The following is an 18,963-nucleotide window of genomic DNA, read 5'->3' as shown; positions in this document are numbered from 1 at the left end:
CATTGATCCAATGGATGATTCAGCAGTTATTGCACAGAGTGTTCCCTACAACTTCTGTTTGACGAATCATTTTCTGTTCTGTAATGCATCGTTTTCTTTAAATTCCAGGTCTCAAGGTCAGTATGGAGTCAGTGCTGCCACATACCATCAATGCTCTTCCTGGAATTTCAACAGAGGTAGCTTCAATTCTAAATGTCAAAAGTAAATTTGGATGTCTACATAAACAAAAAAAAACACAGGGCCATGAGGCAAGGAGCATCGGGGTGATTGGACAGAGCCTGCAGCAACATGATGGACTGAATGGCTTCATTTCGTGCTATAGATTCCTCTCATTTCATCAGAAGAGAAATTAATTCCAGCCTTAGTTTTGATCCATGTTCAGACAGGAATCTCGCACCTTATCTGTTGAATTTTCACTGGACTCGAAACGTTAACTTTATTTCTCTGTCTCTCCACAGGTGCTGCCAGACCTGCTGAGTTTCTCCAGCAATTTCTGTTTTCGATTTCAGATCTCCCGCAATTCTTTGTCTCAGTTTATTGCACATCATCCACTTTAGTTACAAATGTTGGATGGGAGGTGACAGCTAGAACGATCAAGGTTTGTCCCTTGGTGTTCCTGGACAACCTTTCTCACACAGTTATAGAGTTGTACAGCATGGAAACAGATCCTTTGGTCCAACCAGTCCATGCCAACCATGTTCCCAAACCAAACTAGTCCCTGCACCTCCAAACCTTTCCTGTTCATGTACTTGTCCAAATGTCTTTTAAATGTTGTAACTGCACCCGCATCCAACACTTCCTTGAGTAGTTCATTCCACAGAAGAACTATGTGTTAATTCAGCTCCTTCCCTGTGTTTAAAGCTAAGTTGGCCTTCATCAACCAGATTAAACATTGCCTTCCTTCAGATTAATCCACTTCCCTCACAGCTGAAGCTCAGAGAGAATATGAAATTGCCTCTACAGCCCTGCACTGAAACATCGTACGTTGTGATCCTATCCCTACACCATGGCTTTATCAGGTTGGATGCCTCTTCCTGTGCGAGGGATCTTAACACTGGGCATGAAACTACACCTAACGCCCAGAGGCAGTGTCAGAGAGCTCCAGACAGATACATTCCAGCTGAGACCCCGCCTACCCCTTATTAGCTGACCCTATCAACGGGAACCTTGGTCTCCTTCTACTCTATGGGTGGCACGGTAGTTCAGTGGTTAGCACTGCTGCCTCACAGCACCAGGGTCCCAGGTTCAATTCCAGCCTCGGTCGACTGTCTGTGTGGAGTTTGCACGTTCTCTCTGTGTCTGCGTGAGTTTCCTCCGGGTGCTCCGGTTTCCTCCCACAGTCCAAAGATGTGCAGGTCAGGTGAATTGGCCATGCTAAATTGCCCATAGCGTTGAGTGCCGTGGTCAGAGGGAAATTGGTCTGGGTGGGTTACTCTTCGGAGGGCCGAAGGGCCTGTTTCCATACTGTAGGGAATCTAATCTCATCTAATCCTCCTGTGAAATGCAGCCGCCAGTTCCCAAGTGTGACCCTACTTCAATGTCTCAGGCTTCATAGAATGACTATGGAAGCAGGCTATTTGGCCCATCATGTTCACATCGACCCACCGAGGAGCGTCTCACCAAGACCTACCACCCCCCCCCTTCCCTATCCCTGGAACACTGCAATTGGACTAGGGATGATTAGTGGCACCTCATGGGGCTGCTACAGATGCATCTGCTCCCTCCAAATTCTAGAGTGGAATTCTTTGTTTACATTGCTAGATTTTGAATGATATCGGTACAACAGGTGCAGTCAATGGAAAATGAATATTAACCCCTTCAGAACCATTATCCTTCACAACAGTTATTAGAATCCCTACAGTGTGGAAACAGAACCAATGGCCCAACAAGTCCACACCAACCCTCCAAAGAGTAACCCACCCAGACCCATTCCCTTACCCTATATTTACACCTGACTATTGCACCAGCCTACACATCCCCAGGCACTATGGGCAACTTAGCATGGCCAGTTCACCTGGCCTGCACACCTTTGGAGTGTGAGAGGAAACGTGAGCACCCAGAGGAAACTCACGCAGACAACGGGGAGAATGTGCAAACGCCACACAGTCACCCAAAGCTAGAACTGAACCCGGGTCCCTGGCACAGTGAGACAGCAGTGCTAACCACTGAGCCACCATACCACCCCATGTTACATTACTGGACCAGCATTTCAAAATTCCACCATGGCAGCTGGTGGAATTTGCTTTTATTTAATTAATCTGGAGTATAACGCAGAGTCTCAGGGATGGTTGCCAACTGTTCATTGATTGTTGCAAAAACACATCCTGTTCACCATTTCCCTTGGGAGGTGTGGAAATCCACCATTCTTGCCCCACCTGGTCTACAGGTGATTCCAGACCCACAGTTAACTCGTAGCTGCCCTCTGAAATGGCACTAGCAGTTTAAGGGCCAATGAATGCTAGTCTTTCCAGTGATGCACAGGTCAAATCAAAGAACTGTTTTATTCATTTTTGAAAGTACGGATTGGAATGACAACGTAGAGGACATAGGTTTAAGATGAGAGGGGAAAGATATAAAAGGGACCTGAGGGGCAACTTTTTCACACAGAGGATCGTGTGTGTATGGAATGAGCTTCCAGATAAAGTGGTAGATGCAGGTACAATTGCAATATTTAAAAATCATGAATAGGAAAGCTGTACAGGGATATAGGCCAATCACAGGCAAACGAGGCTAGATTAATTTAGAATATCTGGTAAGCATGGACGAGTTGGACTGGAGGAGACAAACAGGAGGCTGGTAGAACACAGTGAGTCAGGCACGTCAGAGATGGAGAAGTCAACATTTTGAGTATAACCCTTCCTCAGGACTGAAGGGTCTGTTTCCATGCTGTACTTCTCTATGACTCTATACAGCAAAATGGCAGGTGGAAAGGTTAGTTTATCAAAATACCACAGGTTTGTTATGCCTGGAGGTTTATCTCTTTGTTTACGTGAGGAATATTTTTCATTTCCCTTCCTTTCCTACAGATTTCTCCCTTCCCAAATGTCATTAATGAACCTCTTAAGCTCTCTGTTCAGAAATAGTGTGAATTATAAACCACTAATGAGTGAACACCTGAATTTTAACTGGGATGATATCAACAAGATGTGTATGAGACATCCCATCTATATGGAAAGAATAAATGCAAAACTCAGAGCCATTGGGACTTCAAGGTCTCAACTTAATAACAGAGTGATTGTGGTCTATTTTTGTCAGATCCTACACTCCTGGATACTTTAGCTCAGGGAAACATGACAGCAGACAGCAAGAGACAGAAGGGCTCCACAGTTACCTCAGACATGACTCAAAGTTGATGCTGCAGTGTAGGAATTAATGTCTCTCCAGCCTCCCTCATTCTCCCCCTGTGTATTCTCCCTATAACAATTCCTTTTGTTTCTCCTTCTTACCATCATTCATTCCTTTATCGTTGCATTTTCAGTCTCTCTGTTGGTTCCTCAATCGTTTTTGTTATCCATTCATGTGATGAAGGCATCGCTGGCTAGGCAGCATTTATTGCCCATGCCTAATTGCCCAGAGAGCAGTGAAGAGTCAACCACATCGCTGTGGGCCTGGAGTCACATGGGGACCAAACCAGGCAAGGACAGCAGTTTCCCATCTCTAAAGTGAACCAATGGATTTGCTCAACAATTGGCAATAGGTTCATGGTTATCATTAGACTCCTAACTCCAGACTTTTATTGAATTCAAACTCGACCATCTGCCATTACAGGATTTGAACCTGGGTCCCCAGAACATTACCTAGTCATAAGACCATAAAAACATAAGAAATAAGAGCAGGAATAGGCCATTTAGCTGGTTGTGCCTGCTCTGCCATTCAATAAGATCATAGCTGATCTTCTTGTGGACTCAGCTCCATTTATTCAACTGCTCACCATGACCCTTAATTTCTTTCCTGTTCAAAAATCTATCTGTCTTTGCCCTAAAAACATTCAATGAGGTAGGCCCTATTGCTTCACTGGGCAGGGAATTCCACAGATTCACAATCCTTTGGGTGAAGAAGTTCCTTCTGAGCTCAGTCCAAAACCTGCTCCCCCTTACTCTGAGGCCATGCCCCCTCGTTCGCCCACAAGTGGAACCAACCTCCCTGCTTCAATCTGGGTCTCTGAATTTACAGTTCAGCGATAAGACCACTGGGCCGCGCCTCTCCCAGGCATTCTTAGTATACCTTTACTTTCAATTTCTCTCATTTTCCACCTGCCATCTTTCTCTATGTTTCTGGATCTTTCCGACCACCTGTCGGCACCGAGTGGCCATGGCCGAACGCTTTGGGCTGGCGGGCGGGGACGAAGACTGGCACAGAGGTGGCGATAGTCACGGCCAGACTGTCCGCCCCTTCCCAGGAGAAGGATGGGTATCAGGTCCCTTTCCATACAGGGTTCAGTTGAGGCCAGTCCAGCAGCACCAGTGGAGGGTGAGAACAGGGATTCACCACTGAGTGGGTGGTCAGGAGTTGTAACAATGGATGGACAGCAACTGAGTACTCTGAACAAAAACAATACCAAACTATTGCAGTGTTATCATCAGGTATAGATTAGATTCCCTACAGTGTGGAAACAGGCGCTTCACCCCAACAAGTCCACACCGACCCGCCGAAGAGTAAGCCACCCAGACCCATTTTCCCCTGACTAATGCACCTACCGCTATGGGAAATTTAGCATGGCCAATTCATCTGACCTGCAGGTCTTTAGATTGTGGGAGGAAACCAGAGCAAACCCACGCAGACACAGGGAGAATGTGCAAACTCCACAAAGTCAGTCACCCCAGGCTGGAATTGAACCTGGGTCCCGTGAAGCAGCAGTACTAACCACTGAGCCACCCAAGTATCAGGTATTCCAGAAGGCAGCACATAGTGGCAGCTCTTTGCAAATGGCATGCAAAACAATACTTTTCACTGTATCTCGGTGCACAGAGTCATACAGCACAGTAACAGACCCTTCCGCCCAACCAGTCCATGCCAACCATAATCCCAAACTAAACTAGTCGCACCTGCCTGCTCCTGGCCCATATCCCTCTAAACCTTTCCTATCCATGTACTTACCCAAGTGTCATTTAATCATTATAACTGTACCTGCATCCTCCACTTGCTTTGGAAGTGCATTCCTCACGTGAACGACTGCGTAAAAAAATTGCCCCTTTTTAAATCTTTCTCCTCTCACCTTAAAAATATGCCTTTTGGTCTTTAAATTCCCGCAATGTTGGGAAAAGACACCTGTCATTCACCCTATCAATCTAAATCTAACCTAGTCTAACCTCTCCTTTCCTTTACGTTCACTTCTTTTTGCTCTCTTCCCTGTATTTTTTTCTGCTTTTTACAGTTTCTAAGTCATTGGTTGGTTTGTCTACTCCCTTTCCTGAATTGTGTTTCTATTTTGCTTTGTGTGTGTGTCTCTCTCTCTTCCCTTTCTCAGCCTCTCGTCCACCATTTCTGCTTTCTGTGTCTGTCATTAACTCTCTTCTACTCCCACTGGCCTTTCTCTCTTTTTGCCTTGCGCCCTTCCCTTTCCCTCTCTTCCTTCTGTCTCTCCCTCTAAATTACAATTACTGTGCATGTTGCCTTTCTCTGACACTCTATCCTTTCCTTGTCGACCTGACCACCCCCTCTTTGGCATCCTGTTATAGGAATGTGCCTGCAGCCCGCTGTATGGAGGGCAGGAACAGCATGCATCATCTTCCACTAATTAACGACTGGTGTCTGACAGTTGCACAGCCGGGAACAGTGTACACCACCTGAGGACCAACACGAGAGCAGACGCCACCCCCCTCGGGATTTAACACCAAAGCAGCGGACTTGCAAAGTAAAATCCTTCCCCCAATCCTTTGATTGTGTGCGAGACTGACGCATACAATTCAGAAACACAAAACCACTGACACACAGACACACAAACACACGCACACACACACACAAACACACACACATATACACAAACACACACGCGCACGCACACATACACACACAGACACTGACACACACATACACAGACACTGACACACACATACACACACAGACACTGACACACACACATTATATAACCGGGTTGGGAGGGATCTTTGATGATGTTGGCTGCTTTCCTGAGGCAGTGGGAAGTGTAGATAGTGTCAATGGATGGGAGATTGGATTGCGAGATGCACTGGGCTGTGTTCACAACTCTCTATAGTTTCTTGCAGTCCTAGGCAGAGCAGTTACCATACCAAGCCATGATTCATCCAGATAGAGTGCTTTCTATGGTGCATCTATAAGAATTGTCAATCTCTGGAAACACCAGCATTTATTGCTGATGGAACTGGGTGGTTTGCTGGGGCCACTTTAGAAGGTGGTTGAACACATTGATCTAGAGTCACATGTTGGCCAGACCAGGTAAGGATGGCAGATTTTCTTCCCAAAAGGACATTAGAGAATCTGATGGGATTTTACCACAATTGGAGGCATCATAGCACTGTTACTGAGATAAGTTTTCAATTCCAGAATTACCAATTGAATCTAAATTCCATCTGCTGCCGTGGTGGAGATTTGAAGATGTCCCCTAAAGCATTTGCCTGGAATCTCTGGATGACGACCTTAACGGCATTACCATCTCCTCAGCAATAGGTACAGGCCAGTGTTAGGCCCTGTGCTTTCTCAATTTGGAACAAATGGGAATTAGACTGAGAACAAGGTCAAAAAATATAAAATGCAACTACCTGGAGAGATAGCCAACTCTCTGGCACTGTGAGGCAGCAGTGCTAACCACTGTGCCACAGTGCCGCCCACACACATACACACACAGACACTGACACACACATATACACAAACGCACACACACACATACACATGCGCGCACACATACACACACAGACACTGACACACACACATACACAGACACACACACACACACGTACACATACACACACACAAACATACACGCATATGCACACACAGACACTGACATACACACATATACACAAACGCACACACACATACACACACAGACACTGACACACACACATTATATAACCGGGTTGGGAGGGATCTTTGATGATGTTGGCTGCTTTCCTGAGGCAGTGGGAAGTGTAGATAGTGTCAATGGATGGGAGATTGGATTGCGAGATGCACTGGGCTGTGTTCACAACTCTCTATAGTTTCTTGCAGTCCTAGGCAGAGCAGTTACCATACCAAGCCATGATTCATCCAGATAGAGTGCTTTCTATGGTGCATCTATAAGAATTGTCAATCTCTGGAAACACCAGCATTTATTGCTGATGGAACTGGGTGGTTTGCTGGGGCCACTTTAGAAGGTGGTTGAACACATTGATCTAGAGTCACATGTTGGCCAGACCAGGTAAGGATGGCAGATTTTCTTCCCAAAAGGACATTAGAGAATCTGATGGGATTTTACCACAATTGGAGGCATCATAGCACTGTTACTGAGATAAGTTTTCAATTCCAGAATTACCAATTGAATCTAAATTCCATCTGCTGCCGTGGTGGAGATTTGAAGATGTCCCCTAAAGCATTTGCCTGGAATCTCTGGATGACGACCTTAACGGCATTACCATCTCCTCAGCAATAGGTACAGGCCAGTGTTAGGCCCTGTGCTTTCTCAATTTGGAACAAATGGGAATTAGACTGAGAACAAGGTCAAAAAATATAAAATGCAACTACCTGGAGAGATAGCCAACAGAAGTAGCAAAAATGAAATCAGGCAAACTTTAAGAATTGGTACAGTGAGAGAATCGTTTTTTTTCTTTCATTGGCAAAGCCATCAGTTGTTGCCGGTCCTGAATTGCCTCTTGAATCAATTACCATCTAGAAGGCATTTCAGAGGGCATTACAGAGTTAACCTCATCTACACTCAATAGAGTGATCAAGTTGGCGGGAGAGTTTGACTGTGGTGCATCATTGAGTGTGAGAAAGCTGGATGAAGGTTTAATTGAAAGAGAGAGATTCTGTCAAAAGCCACAGGCTGCGATCCACGGGGAGTTACTGGATCTGTGCTGATGATTCTGCCTTTCCACCTCAAGCATAGAAAGGAGATCAACTGAGGCGTGCAGAGCAGAAAATCCTCGGTTTGATCCCCCAACCTGCTCTTATCTATCATTGTTGCTTGAGATTTACAGTAAGTACCAACCAGGTCAGGCACTGAATGGCAACATTCCATTCTTGGCACGTACAAGGAGACAGACCAAGGCAGGCTGTTTTACATCCGTTCATGGGAAATGGGCACCACTGCCAGCATTTATTAACCATTGCCAATTGTCCTGGGAGAGATAGTGGTGTGCTGCCTTCTTGCATTTGGTGTTAGGGATGCCGTTAGGGATGGAGATCCAGGATTTTGACCCAGTGGCACTGAAGGAATGGTGATATATTTCCAAGTCAGGATGGTGAGTGGCTTGGAGGGAAAATTGCAGAGGGTGACGTTCTTATGTATCTGCCTGTCCTTCTAGATGGTAATTGTTGTGGGTTTGGAAGGTGCTGTCAAAGGAGCCTTGGTGAATTGCATCTTGTAGATGGTACACATTGCTGCCGGCGGTGGAAAGAGTGAGTGTTGAAGGTGTATGTTGGGCTACACATTTTGATGAGTAATCCTCTCACCACTTACCACTGTGTTGTAAGAGTCTGTCCACACTATTGTTCTGTGGGGCAATATTGCTGACACCATCTTCTTTTAGGATAGGGTAGAATACAACCTACTGGTCTGGTATAGGAGAAAAAAAGTCACTTGTTGGTTAAAAGAGAAGAGGCCCATATCTTAAAAAACTTGAAGTTTATTGCAAATTGGCAATTAGGTACAAGTTACAATTAGCGAGTTTTGAGAAGATTTGTTGAGGTTCTGGATGTAGGTTTGCTCGCTGAGCTGGAAGGTTCGTTTTCAGACGTTTAGTCACCATGCTAAGTAATATCTTCAGTGAGCCTCCAAATGAAGCTTCACGGGAGGCTCACTGATGATATTACCTAGCATGGTGATGAAACATCTGAAAACGAACCTTCCAACTCGGAGAGCAAACCTACATCCACAAGTTAAAATGATATTAAAAATATTGTTATAGAGTACATGAGGTGGACTTGATAGTAAGTCTAAGTCTTTTGTGGTTCATCCCAAACATCTACATATCATAGAATCCCTACAGTGCAGAAAGAGGCCATTCAGCCCATTGAGTCTGCACTAACTCACCCTTTCTCCACATTCCCCATAGCTAATCCTCCTAGCTTACACATCCCTGAACACTGGGGGCAATTTAGCATGGCAAATCCATTTAACCTACCCAACTTTGGACTGTGGGAGAAAACCAGAGCACCTGGAGGAAACTGTCATAGACATGGGGAGAATGTGCAAACTCTGCACAAACAGTTGCCCGAGGATGGAATCTAACCCCAGCGCTTGAGGCAACAGTGCTAACCACTGAGCCACTGTGCTGCCCAATATAGCATCGTTATAGGTAATGTTTAAGGCTCTTATAAAATTACAAGGGGCATAACAAGGTGAACAACAATGGTCCTTTTCCTCGGTTGGGGGAGTTCAAAACTAAGGGGCTTATTACAAAGGCGAAAAGGAAAAAGATTTAAAAAGGACATGAGGGACTACATTTTTTTTTACACAGATTGGTTCATGTGTAAAACAAACTGCCAGAGAAACTGATGAATTATAGCGTTTAAATGACATTTGGATAAGTATATGTGTAGGAAAGGTTTGAAGGGATATGAAGGCAAGTGGGACGAGTTTAGTTTGGGAATGTGGTCGACGTGGACTGGTTGGACCAAAGGGTCTGTTTCCACGTGTTATGACTCTATTAAGCCTTTCAAATGCTTACAACCGTGACCACAGTCCAATTGATTGTGACTACAGTCTAATGTAGTACAGACTACATTAGAGACAGTGGGTAGAAAATGTTGCAGGTCAAGTTACAATTGGAGATTCAGGAGTTCATTACACAGTCCCCATTGTGAGCAGAAGAGGCAGAAAACAAGCAGAAGACAGACAGCCCAGGCTTTCAATGGACATCCTTCGCGTGATATTTAATTTCTTAACACCACATATTGGTGAAACCAAGCACGGGTCAGTAAGTGTGTAACTCGAAGCTCAGGGGAGGGAGGGAGCAGGTTGGAAATAATCTGTCAGATGAAGCCCAGGGGAGGAGATGAAAACAGTGGGCTAAACGGTAGGGGAGGGGGAAAGCTTTTAAATATTGTTTGTACAACCATTGAACTGGGCACATGCAGGATGCAATGAATGGAGATTGATGTGAGACCTAATCCCACTCAGATGCAGCCTTTAAGTAGATTCACCGTCATTTGCCAGTATCAATTCTTTGTTGATTTTATTCCCCACTTTGTTGGTTAAAAGCAGAAGATTTACGGTGTCAGGGTTGACCAGCTGTTACCTCTGAAAATTAAAATAAGCTTTGAGGTTAGAATCTGGGGGAACAATTTACAGGGCCAATATGTTTCCAGCCACTTTGAACCAGATGGATGGGTGTCCTGCACCATCTTGTGTCTGCAGCAAGTTACTACAAGTCAGGGATGAAAGACTGCATTCATACAGAAACAACAACAAAAGCAGAAATTGCTGGAAAAGCTCAGCAGGTCTGGCAGCACCTGTGGAGAGACATTAGAGTTAACGTTTCAGGTCCAGTGACTCTTCCTCACTGGACCCGAAACATCAACTCTGATTTTTCTCCACAGATGCTGCCAGACCTGCTGAGTTTTTCCAGCAATTTCTGCTTTTGTTTCTGATTTACACCGTCCGTTCTTTCGGTTTTGATTTTGCATTTAATTAGCATCTTTCCCAAACACAGGGTGCACCAAAGTGCTTTGTAGCCAACAAGGTTCTTTGAAAGTGCAGACGCTATCGTAATGGGTGACAGATTATCAGGCACGGGCAGGAATGTGGAGTAAGCAGATCAGCCAGGACCTTACTGACTGACGCTAGAGACCTGTACTGCACCTAATCCATGTTTTCTGTTCACTAAAGATACACACAGACACACACACACACACACAGAGTCTCCTACAGACACACACACTCACTCTGTCTCACGCGCTCACACACACTCCCACACACACCCTCTCACAGACTTAAACCCCTTTACGCTCATACTCATACGTACACACACTCTATCACAGACACTCATAGCCTCGCCCCTCCCCCCCCCTCCACACACACCCACATGCACACACCCCCTCCGGTTTCCTCCCACAGTCCAAAGATGTGCAGGTCAGGTGAATTGGCCATGCTAAATTGCCCGTAGAGTTAGGTAAGGGGTAAATGTAGGGGTATGGGTGGGTTGCGCTTCGGCGGATCGGTGTGGACTTTGTTGGGCCGAAGGGCCTGTTTCCACACTGTAAGTAATCTAATCTAATCTAAGAAAAAACTGCATGAATCCATGTAAGATTCTGTAAATTTTTTTTAAGATTAGAATCAGTCTGAACGTTGTGGCACAGACAGTCTCACACAGGGCACCTCACACCTTCAATGCACTATCTGGGCCAACATGACACCAATTGTTAAAGTTCACTTGAGAATGCAACTTTTAAAAAAAAATTTTGCGATTTACATATGAAAGAACTGAAACCAATATGGCCATTCTAAAACATGAGAGACTTAACAAACAACCCAGGTCTTGTTCAATGTATAATTTCAGTTACATCACACTGTAAACTTTTATTATAAACTGTGTGTTACAATCTTATCTCCACAACCACCTGATGAAGGAGCAGCGCTCCGAAAGCTCGTGCTTCCAAATAAACCTGTCGGGCTATAACCTGGTGTTGTGTGATTTTTACAGTCCAACCTCCAAATCATGTCATAACATAGGAAGCGCGGGAACCAATTTGAACAAAGCAAGTTCCCTCAATGAAATAAAACCCTCATTTGTTTTTTTGGTGTTCTCCTCTGAAATAGCGCAAAATAATTTTTTGAATGTCCATCTCGGAAGACCTCCACTGATTTTCTCATCTAAATGTCAGCACCTGCAGTAGTGCAGCACACCCTGGCATTGTCAGCCTTGACCTTTGTTCTTAGGTCACTGGAGTGAGACTTGAACTCACAATCCTTTCACGGAAGCAATGTTCTAGTGGGATTATCGCTGGTCTGTTAATCCAGAGACCCCAGGTAATGACGTGGGGTCCCGGGTTCAAATCCTACCATGGGCAGAATGTCGAATTTGAATTCAATAAAATTAGGAAATCTGGGATTTAAGAGTTTGATGATGACTGTGAATCCATTGTTGGGATAAAACTCATCTGGGTCACTAATGTCCGTCAGGGAAGGAAACTGCAGCCCTTACCTGGTCTACATGTGACTCCAGACCCACAGCAATGTGACTGCTCTCTGGGCAATTAGGGATGGGCAACAAATGTTGGCCTACCCAGCAATGCCCTCCCTCATCCCATGAATGGAAAAGAAACCTTCCGCATCAGAGACAAGAGGACACTCTACTGCGTGTTGAGGAACAAATTGAAGAAAACAGGCGGTGGAGGGGTGTCACACAGCATTCGCAGCTCAGACCTGACTAAATATTACACTAGCCACTCTCCATGGTAACAGTTAGCATAATATTTATTTGCACCATTGCTGCTGAGTTTAAAGAAAAACATAAAATACATTTCAGAGAAATATCTTCACTGAGCTTTCGGACATTGGTTTCAGCTGAATCTCGTCGTGGGTTTGAGGTGGAGACGCTGGATTTTTCACCTCCCCCATTGGCTGATTCAGCGTTTTCTGTGAGGTCACATGATTCCCCTGACCCTCTCGGCCGAGGTCAGGGGTCAGACTCCCATAGAACCGGTCCGGGGGCTCCACCGTAACATCAAGGCTAAGAACTAGGAGCAAGATGATGAGTAAAAAAATAGTGAAAGATCTCCAACATGCAATTCTCCCCTTACTGTGACTGGAGCCTCATTAGCTTAACTGCTGTCATAAGTAAAAATACCTCAGCCATCTCCAAACTTGGACTGCACTCTCTATCTGACACACCCCAGGCAAAATCTTCTATTCTTGGAGGTGTTTAATTAGGCAGGGGTACTGGTTGAAAAACCTTCCCGCCTACACCAGAATTAAGTCCTGTCTGGGAAGGCCCAAGGTTAACCCTCCTGCCCAGCCACCAATTAAAGACTTTTAAGTGGCCGCTTAAGGACTACTTAAAGGGCCATCTACAGGCCAATCTGATAGCTCAATAGCTGCTATCCTGTTGCAGTCTTCTCTCTCACAGAGAGTATGCAGTACACCTTTAAGAGACATGGTCATGATAGCATCATCATCTCATGAAATACAACCCAAGGGGGAGGGAGTCTCAGTGACCATCTTAACTGGGGCCACTTGAAGCATGATAGGTGCAGGTTGAAGCTTGAAACCAAATAGCTCAGTATTAGCTCAGACACCAAAGGACTTATCCGTTTTAGAGGATTCTCTACATTGTGGAAGCAAGGCATTCATTCCTTACAGACCTTCCAAAGAGCATCCCACCCAGACCCACCCTATAACCCTGCATTTCCCATGGCTAACCCACCTAGTTTGCATATCCCCGGATACTATGGGCAATTTAGTAGGGCCAGTCCACCACAACCTGCACATCTTTGGACTGTGGGAGGAAACTGGAGCACCTGAAGGAAACCCACATAGACACGGGGAGACTGTGCAAAGTCCATGCAGACAGTCATTTGAGGCTGGAATCAAACCCAGTTCCCTGGCACTGTAAGGCAGTAGTACTAACCACTGAGCCACCATGTCCCCCTACCTAACAACGGGCTGCGATAACCACCCATTAGAATCATTCAGTACAGAGGAAAGACCCTTTGGCCCATCAGGTTTGTACTGCCAAAAATATACAACCGTTGTCCTATATTAGCAGTGTCCAATTCTTGTGTCACAGGAGGTAACACAAGTTTTGTCTGGTTATCCCCACTGAAGGCAAAAAGCCCACATCATGGTGGCAGAGTACCCCAAGGTCAGCTTGACATATTGCTGGGGTGGAGGCTGTCCTTTTATCAAAGAGGTCAGTACTTGATTGACAGACCGGACATTGGGGTCAAAGCAATGCCAGCTGGGAGCCACTTCCCTTCCCAGGCTCACCAATGCCTTGTTCCGCCCTCTCTCCCCACAGCATAACCCTACCACGGTGGGATTCGAACCTATGACCATAGGACATTGGTCTGGCAGCCTGGATTACGAGGGCAGTGACGCTACCTCGACACTACTCCCCCCACACCCCAAAGCCAGAGTTGGCAACCCAATGTGGTAAAAGCCTGGAGGCACAGGCCCAATTTTGTAGCCTGGCCAGTTCTCTCGTACCTGGGTCGCTGTTGTAGAGCCTTTGGTGTGAGAACGGGTCATCCTTTTGAGTCCTGTTGTAGATCAAGTAGACCAGCCCGAACACCAGAAGCAGGACAACCGCTAAACCAATGAAGATCCCCAGTGTTTTCCCAAACTGTCCCTTCTTCTTGGTTTCCGGGTTGTTCTGTCCTAAAACCAAAGTCACAATGTCAATCATCTCTCAAGATCATCTTTCAGCCTCCCAAAGACTTACGCTCACAGAGGAATTATGGCAGAGAATGGCCATTCAGTCCATTAATTCAGTGCAAGCTCCCCTGCACAGTATTCTGAGCAGTCCCAATCTCTATCCCCATAGTCTTTCAAGTTTGTTTAACCTGGTGTGCCCATCTGAATTCATCCAGAAATCACTTATTGTTTCAGTTTCCATCACCCTCATAGGCAATAATTTCCAGCTCGTTAAGGCGAGGTGATGGCCTAGTGGTATTAGCGCTGGACCGTTAATCCAGAGACCTAGTTAATATTCTGGGTTCAAATCCCACCATGTTGGAAGTTGAATTCAATAAAAAATCTGGAGTTAAGAGTCTCATGATGACCAGGAAAAACCCATCTGGTTCACTAATGTCCTTTAGGGAAGGAAACTGCCATCCTTACCTGGTGTGGCCTACATGTGACTCCAGCAATGTGGTTGACTCTTAACTGCCCTCTGGGCAATAAACTCTAACCTAGCCGATTATTCATCTAATGAATGAATAAAAGCCCTTGAACTAAGCAGCTGAATTAGCTATATTGCTGTGGATCTGGAGGCTAGACCAAGGAAGGATGGCAATTTTCTTTCCTAAAGGATATCAATGAATCAAGGGAAGGCAGTGGCCTAGTGGTATTGTCGTTGAACTGTTAATCCAGAGACCCAGGTAATGTTCTGGGGCCCCAAGTTCAAATGGCAGAGAATGGAATTGGAATTCAATAAAAATCTGGAGTTACGAATCTAACGATGACCATGAAACCATTGCTAATTATTAGAAACATTGTTAATTGTTGGGGGAAAACCCATTTGGCTGACTAATGCCCTTTATGGAAGGAAACTATCACCTTTACCTGGTCTGGCCTGCACATGACTACAGACCCACAGCAACATGGTTGACTCTTAACTGACCTCTGAGCAATTAGGGATGGGCAATCAACATTAGCCTAGCTGAATATTCACTCAGTGAATAAAAGAAATAAGTTTTTAAAAATTCATCGTTAAATTAACTTTTTGTGATTTTTAGATTTTGGATTTTGCCAACTATCTTGGTGGGATTCAAACCCCTTTCTCTGAAATGACAGTCCAGTGATAATCTCACGTCACCACCAACCCAAACCTTTCCCTGATTTACCTCTTGCCTTGTGACCGGAGACCTTTCCCCTTACAGGCTATCATGACCGTTACATCTCAGAGTCCACCCAATCGAGTTTCACAGCCAGCACCCAGTCTTTATGGTGTAACAATGCTCACCATCTCGACATCACAGGAGTCTCTCTGTGACCCAAAGGGGACACAGCATTAGGTTCAATCAAATCAGGATCCGCTCCCTCTCCCAGGGTGACTGTGATCGTTGGGGATGGGGTGGGGAATTGTGACCGTGAGAGTTAGGGGTGAGGAGGTAGCCAGTGAGACCTGGAGCTGTGTTTCAACACAAGAGAGCAGGAAGATGGGTGATATTGAGGCCATGATTAGTGGGAAGCAAAGGATGAGGATTAAAATCATCTCAAATCCACCACTTACCTTGTTGAGTCACAACAATGCTGTTGGACAATCCAGACTGGCTCCAATCACTGAAGCTTACCTGGCAGAGTCTCCCTGTGCCATCCTCAAGAATATGGGATTCAACGTGAGGGGTAATCCCTTACAATGAGGGACCATTGGTCAGGTTGTTGCATACACTCCCTTTCTCACACAAACTCTCTCTCACACACACACACACACTCACACAAACTCAGATACACACACACATGCACTCACACAAACTCATATACACACACACTCACACATACTCACACACACACACACACTCACACAAACTCATACTCACACACACTCAGATACACACACACATGTACTCACACAAACTCATACACACACACTCACACACACATATACCTGCTGTAAGGAATTATGGGCCAAAGAATCAGATGAGGAGAGATAGTCTCCTTCCTATGGCTCACCTCCTAGGTTAATTCGTAAAGGCGAAGTCACCACTGTCCCAGAGAACCAAATGGCTTCTGTCTCACTAGAGAAATGATGGCTGATGGTGGTGGGGGAGGGCGCGGGGTCGAGGTGTTTGGTGGGGTGGTGGTATGGTTAGAAAACTTCCAGATGACACCAAAATAGGCGAACAGTGAACAGTGAAGAAGGTCACCTAAGGTTGTGAATAGATCTGATCAATTGGGTGAATGGGCTGAGGAATGGCAGACGGAATTCAATTTGGATAAATGTGAGGTATCGCATTTTGGTAAAACAAACAAGGGCAGGCCTTTTACAGTTATGGTAGGGCTTTGGATAGTGTTGTAGAACAGAGAGACCGAGGGGTTCAGATACATTATTCTTTGAAATTTGTGTCACAGGGTGACAAGGTGGTTAAGAAGACATTTAGCATGCTTTCCTTCATTGTTTTGAGTATAGGAGTTGGGATGCCATGTTGAGGTTGTACAGGATGTTGGTGAGGCCTCTTCTGGAGAACTGTGTGCAGTTCTGGACACCCTGTTATAGCAAGGAGATTATTAAATTGGAAAAGATTTACCAGGATGTTGCCAGGAATGGAGGTTTTGAGGTTTAAGGAGAGGCTGGATAGGTTGGGATTTTTTTCACTGGACTGTAGGAGGTTGAGGGTTAACCTTACACAGATTTATAAAATCATGAGGGGCATAGATAAGGTGAATGACAAGCATCTCTTCCCTAGAGTGGAGGAGTTCAAAGCTAGGGAGGACATATTTTTTAGGTGAGAGGAGGAAGTTTTAAAAAGGACATGGGAGCAACGTTTTTACACAGAGAGTGGTTCATGTGTGAATTGAACTTCCAGAGGAAGTGGTGGATGCAGGTACGGTCATGACATTTAGAAGACATTTGGATAAGTACATGAATCAGAAAGGTTTGAAGGGGTATGGGCCAGGAGCAGGCAGGTGGGACTAGTTTAGTTTGGGAACATGGTCTGCATGGACTTGTTGGGTCTGATTCAGTGTTGAATGACTCTATGACCAGCAATAGAGCATGGGCAGGAAAGTGGGGTTGAGGCTGAGATGGGACCAGACGTGATCATATTAAATAATGAAGCAGACTCAAGGGGCTGAATGGCCAACTCCTGCTCCAGTTCTTGTAATGAATGTGCACATTGCTATTTATGGGAGCTTGCTGTGCGCAAATTGTCAGCCACTCCTTCTAACTTACGCAGCAATGACCATACATCATGGTTGTAAAAGCACTTTGAGCCGTCCCGAGGTGATAAAAGGTGCTAGGAAAATGCAAGTTCGATTGAACTTAAAATGGCCCCCAAACAAAATGGCACTTAACCTGGAACAGCGGAGGGTTCACAAGAGAGGTGCCCGGTTTCCCAGGTGGTTCCTGCCAGTGCTCCAGTCTGACTGGGTGGGGACCCACTGGACATCCTGGACGGGGTTGCGGACGGCGGAGTCTCCTCAGGCCCGTGAGGAGTAGGCCAAGGCTCAGTGTTCTGACCGGTCGGCTTCACGGTGGTGTCCGTCCCAATCCCGGAGCTCTCGGTTTGCACCGCTGGGGGTGTGTCACGTGGCCCCTCGGTGCTGGGTGGCATCTGGCTGTCGGCGGTGGAGGAGCCATCAAGAGGGATGGTAGCGTTCCTTGGGGAGGCCTCGGTCTGGTTTGACGTCGCGCTCTCGTTGGCTGAGGAACTGCTTGAAGCTCTCAGAGTGGAATCGACAGTGGTGTTGACAGTGAAGAACATGGTGAGGCTGGTGTTGCCTGTTGAGGGGGCCACAGAGGCAGAGGAGAGGCTGCACAGCAGCATTGCAGGGACCAAGTGCATCCAGGGACTCATGGTGCTGTGGCTATCCCCTTGGACCCGACCCTGTGGTTTCTTGACACCCTGAGGGCCAAAGATGGAGGAAGACCAGACACAATAATGGATCGCTCCGTATTGCAATTCTAGCATCATATCCTTTTTTTAAACTCACTCACGCAATGAAAGCATCACTGGCCAGGCCAGCCTTTATTACCTATCTCTAATTGCCCAGAGGGCAGTTAAAGGTCATAGAGGTGTACAGCATGGAAACAGACCCTTCAGTCCAACTTGTCCATACCGACCAGATATCCAAAACAATCTAATCCCATATGCCAGCCCTTGGCTCATATCCTTCTAAACCCTTCCTATTCATATACCCACCCAGATGCCTTTTAAATGTTGTAAGAGAATCCCCTACTGCGTGGAAGCAGGTCATTTGGCCCATCGGGTCCACACCGGCCCACCAAAGAGCATCCCCCCACCCCCGACTCGATCCCTGTAACCCTGCATTTCCCATGGCCAATCCAGCCTAACCTGCACATCTTTTGGGAGGAAACCCACGCAGACACGGGGAGAATATATAAACTCCACACAGGTAATCGCTCAAGGGTAGAATTGAACCCAGGTCCCTGACACTCCATACCA

General features: G+C 45.9%; 1 protein-coding gene across 2 annotated transcripts; it reads right to left on the bottom strand.

Annotated features, from left to right (window-relative positions):
* Positions 1-12,526: 12,526 nt before the first annotated feature.
* LOC122541969 (mucin-5AC-like) lies at positions 12,527-18,333 on the bottom strand. 2 transcript variants are annotated; one of them, XM_043679263.1, is made up of 3 exons: positions 17,853-18,333; positions 14,324-14,494; positions 12,527-12,855 (listed from the first exon to the last, which is right to left on the bottom strand). In XM_043679263.1, the coding sequence occupies exons 1-3, from the start codon at positions 18,322-18,324 to the stop codon at positions 12,641-12,643; spliced, it is 858 nt and encodes a 285-aa protein (XP_043535198.1). In that variant the 5' UTR covers positions 18,325-18,333; the 3' UTR covers positions 12,527-12,640. The 2 variants fall into 2 exon arrangements, 1 of the variants encoding a protein (XP_043535198.1); XR_006309729.1 differs by lacking the exons at positions 14,324-14,494; positions 17,853-18,333 and adding an exon at positions 12,966-13,108.
* Between the last annotated feature and the right edge of the window lie 630 nt (positions 18,334-18,963).

Source organism: Chiloscyllium plagiosum, chromosome 39, assembly GCF_004010195.1.
Source record: "Chiloscyllium plagiosum isolate BGI_BamShark_2017 chromosome 39, ASM401019v2, whole genome shotgun sequence".
NCBI lineage: Eukaryota > Metazoa > Chordata > Chondrichthyes > Orectolobiformes > Hemiscylliidae > Chiloscyllium > Chiloscyllium plagiosum.
This window is presented reverse-complemented; position numbering and strand designations above follow the sequence as displayed.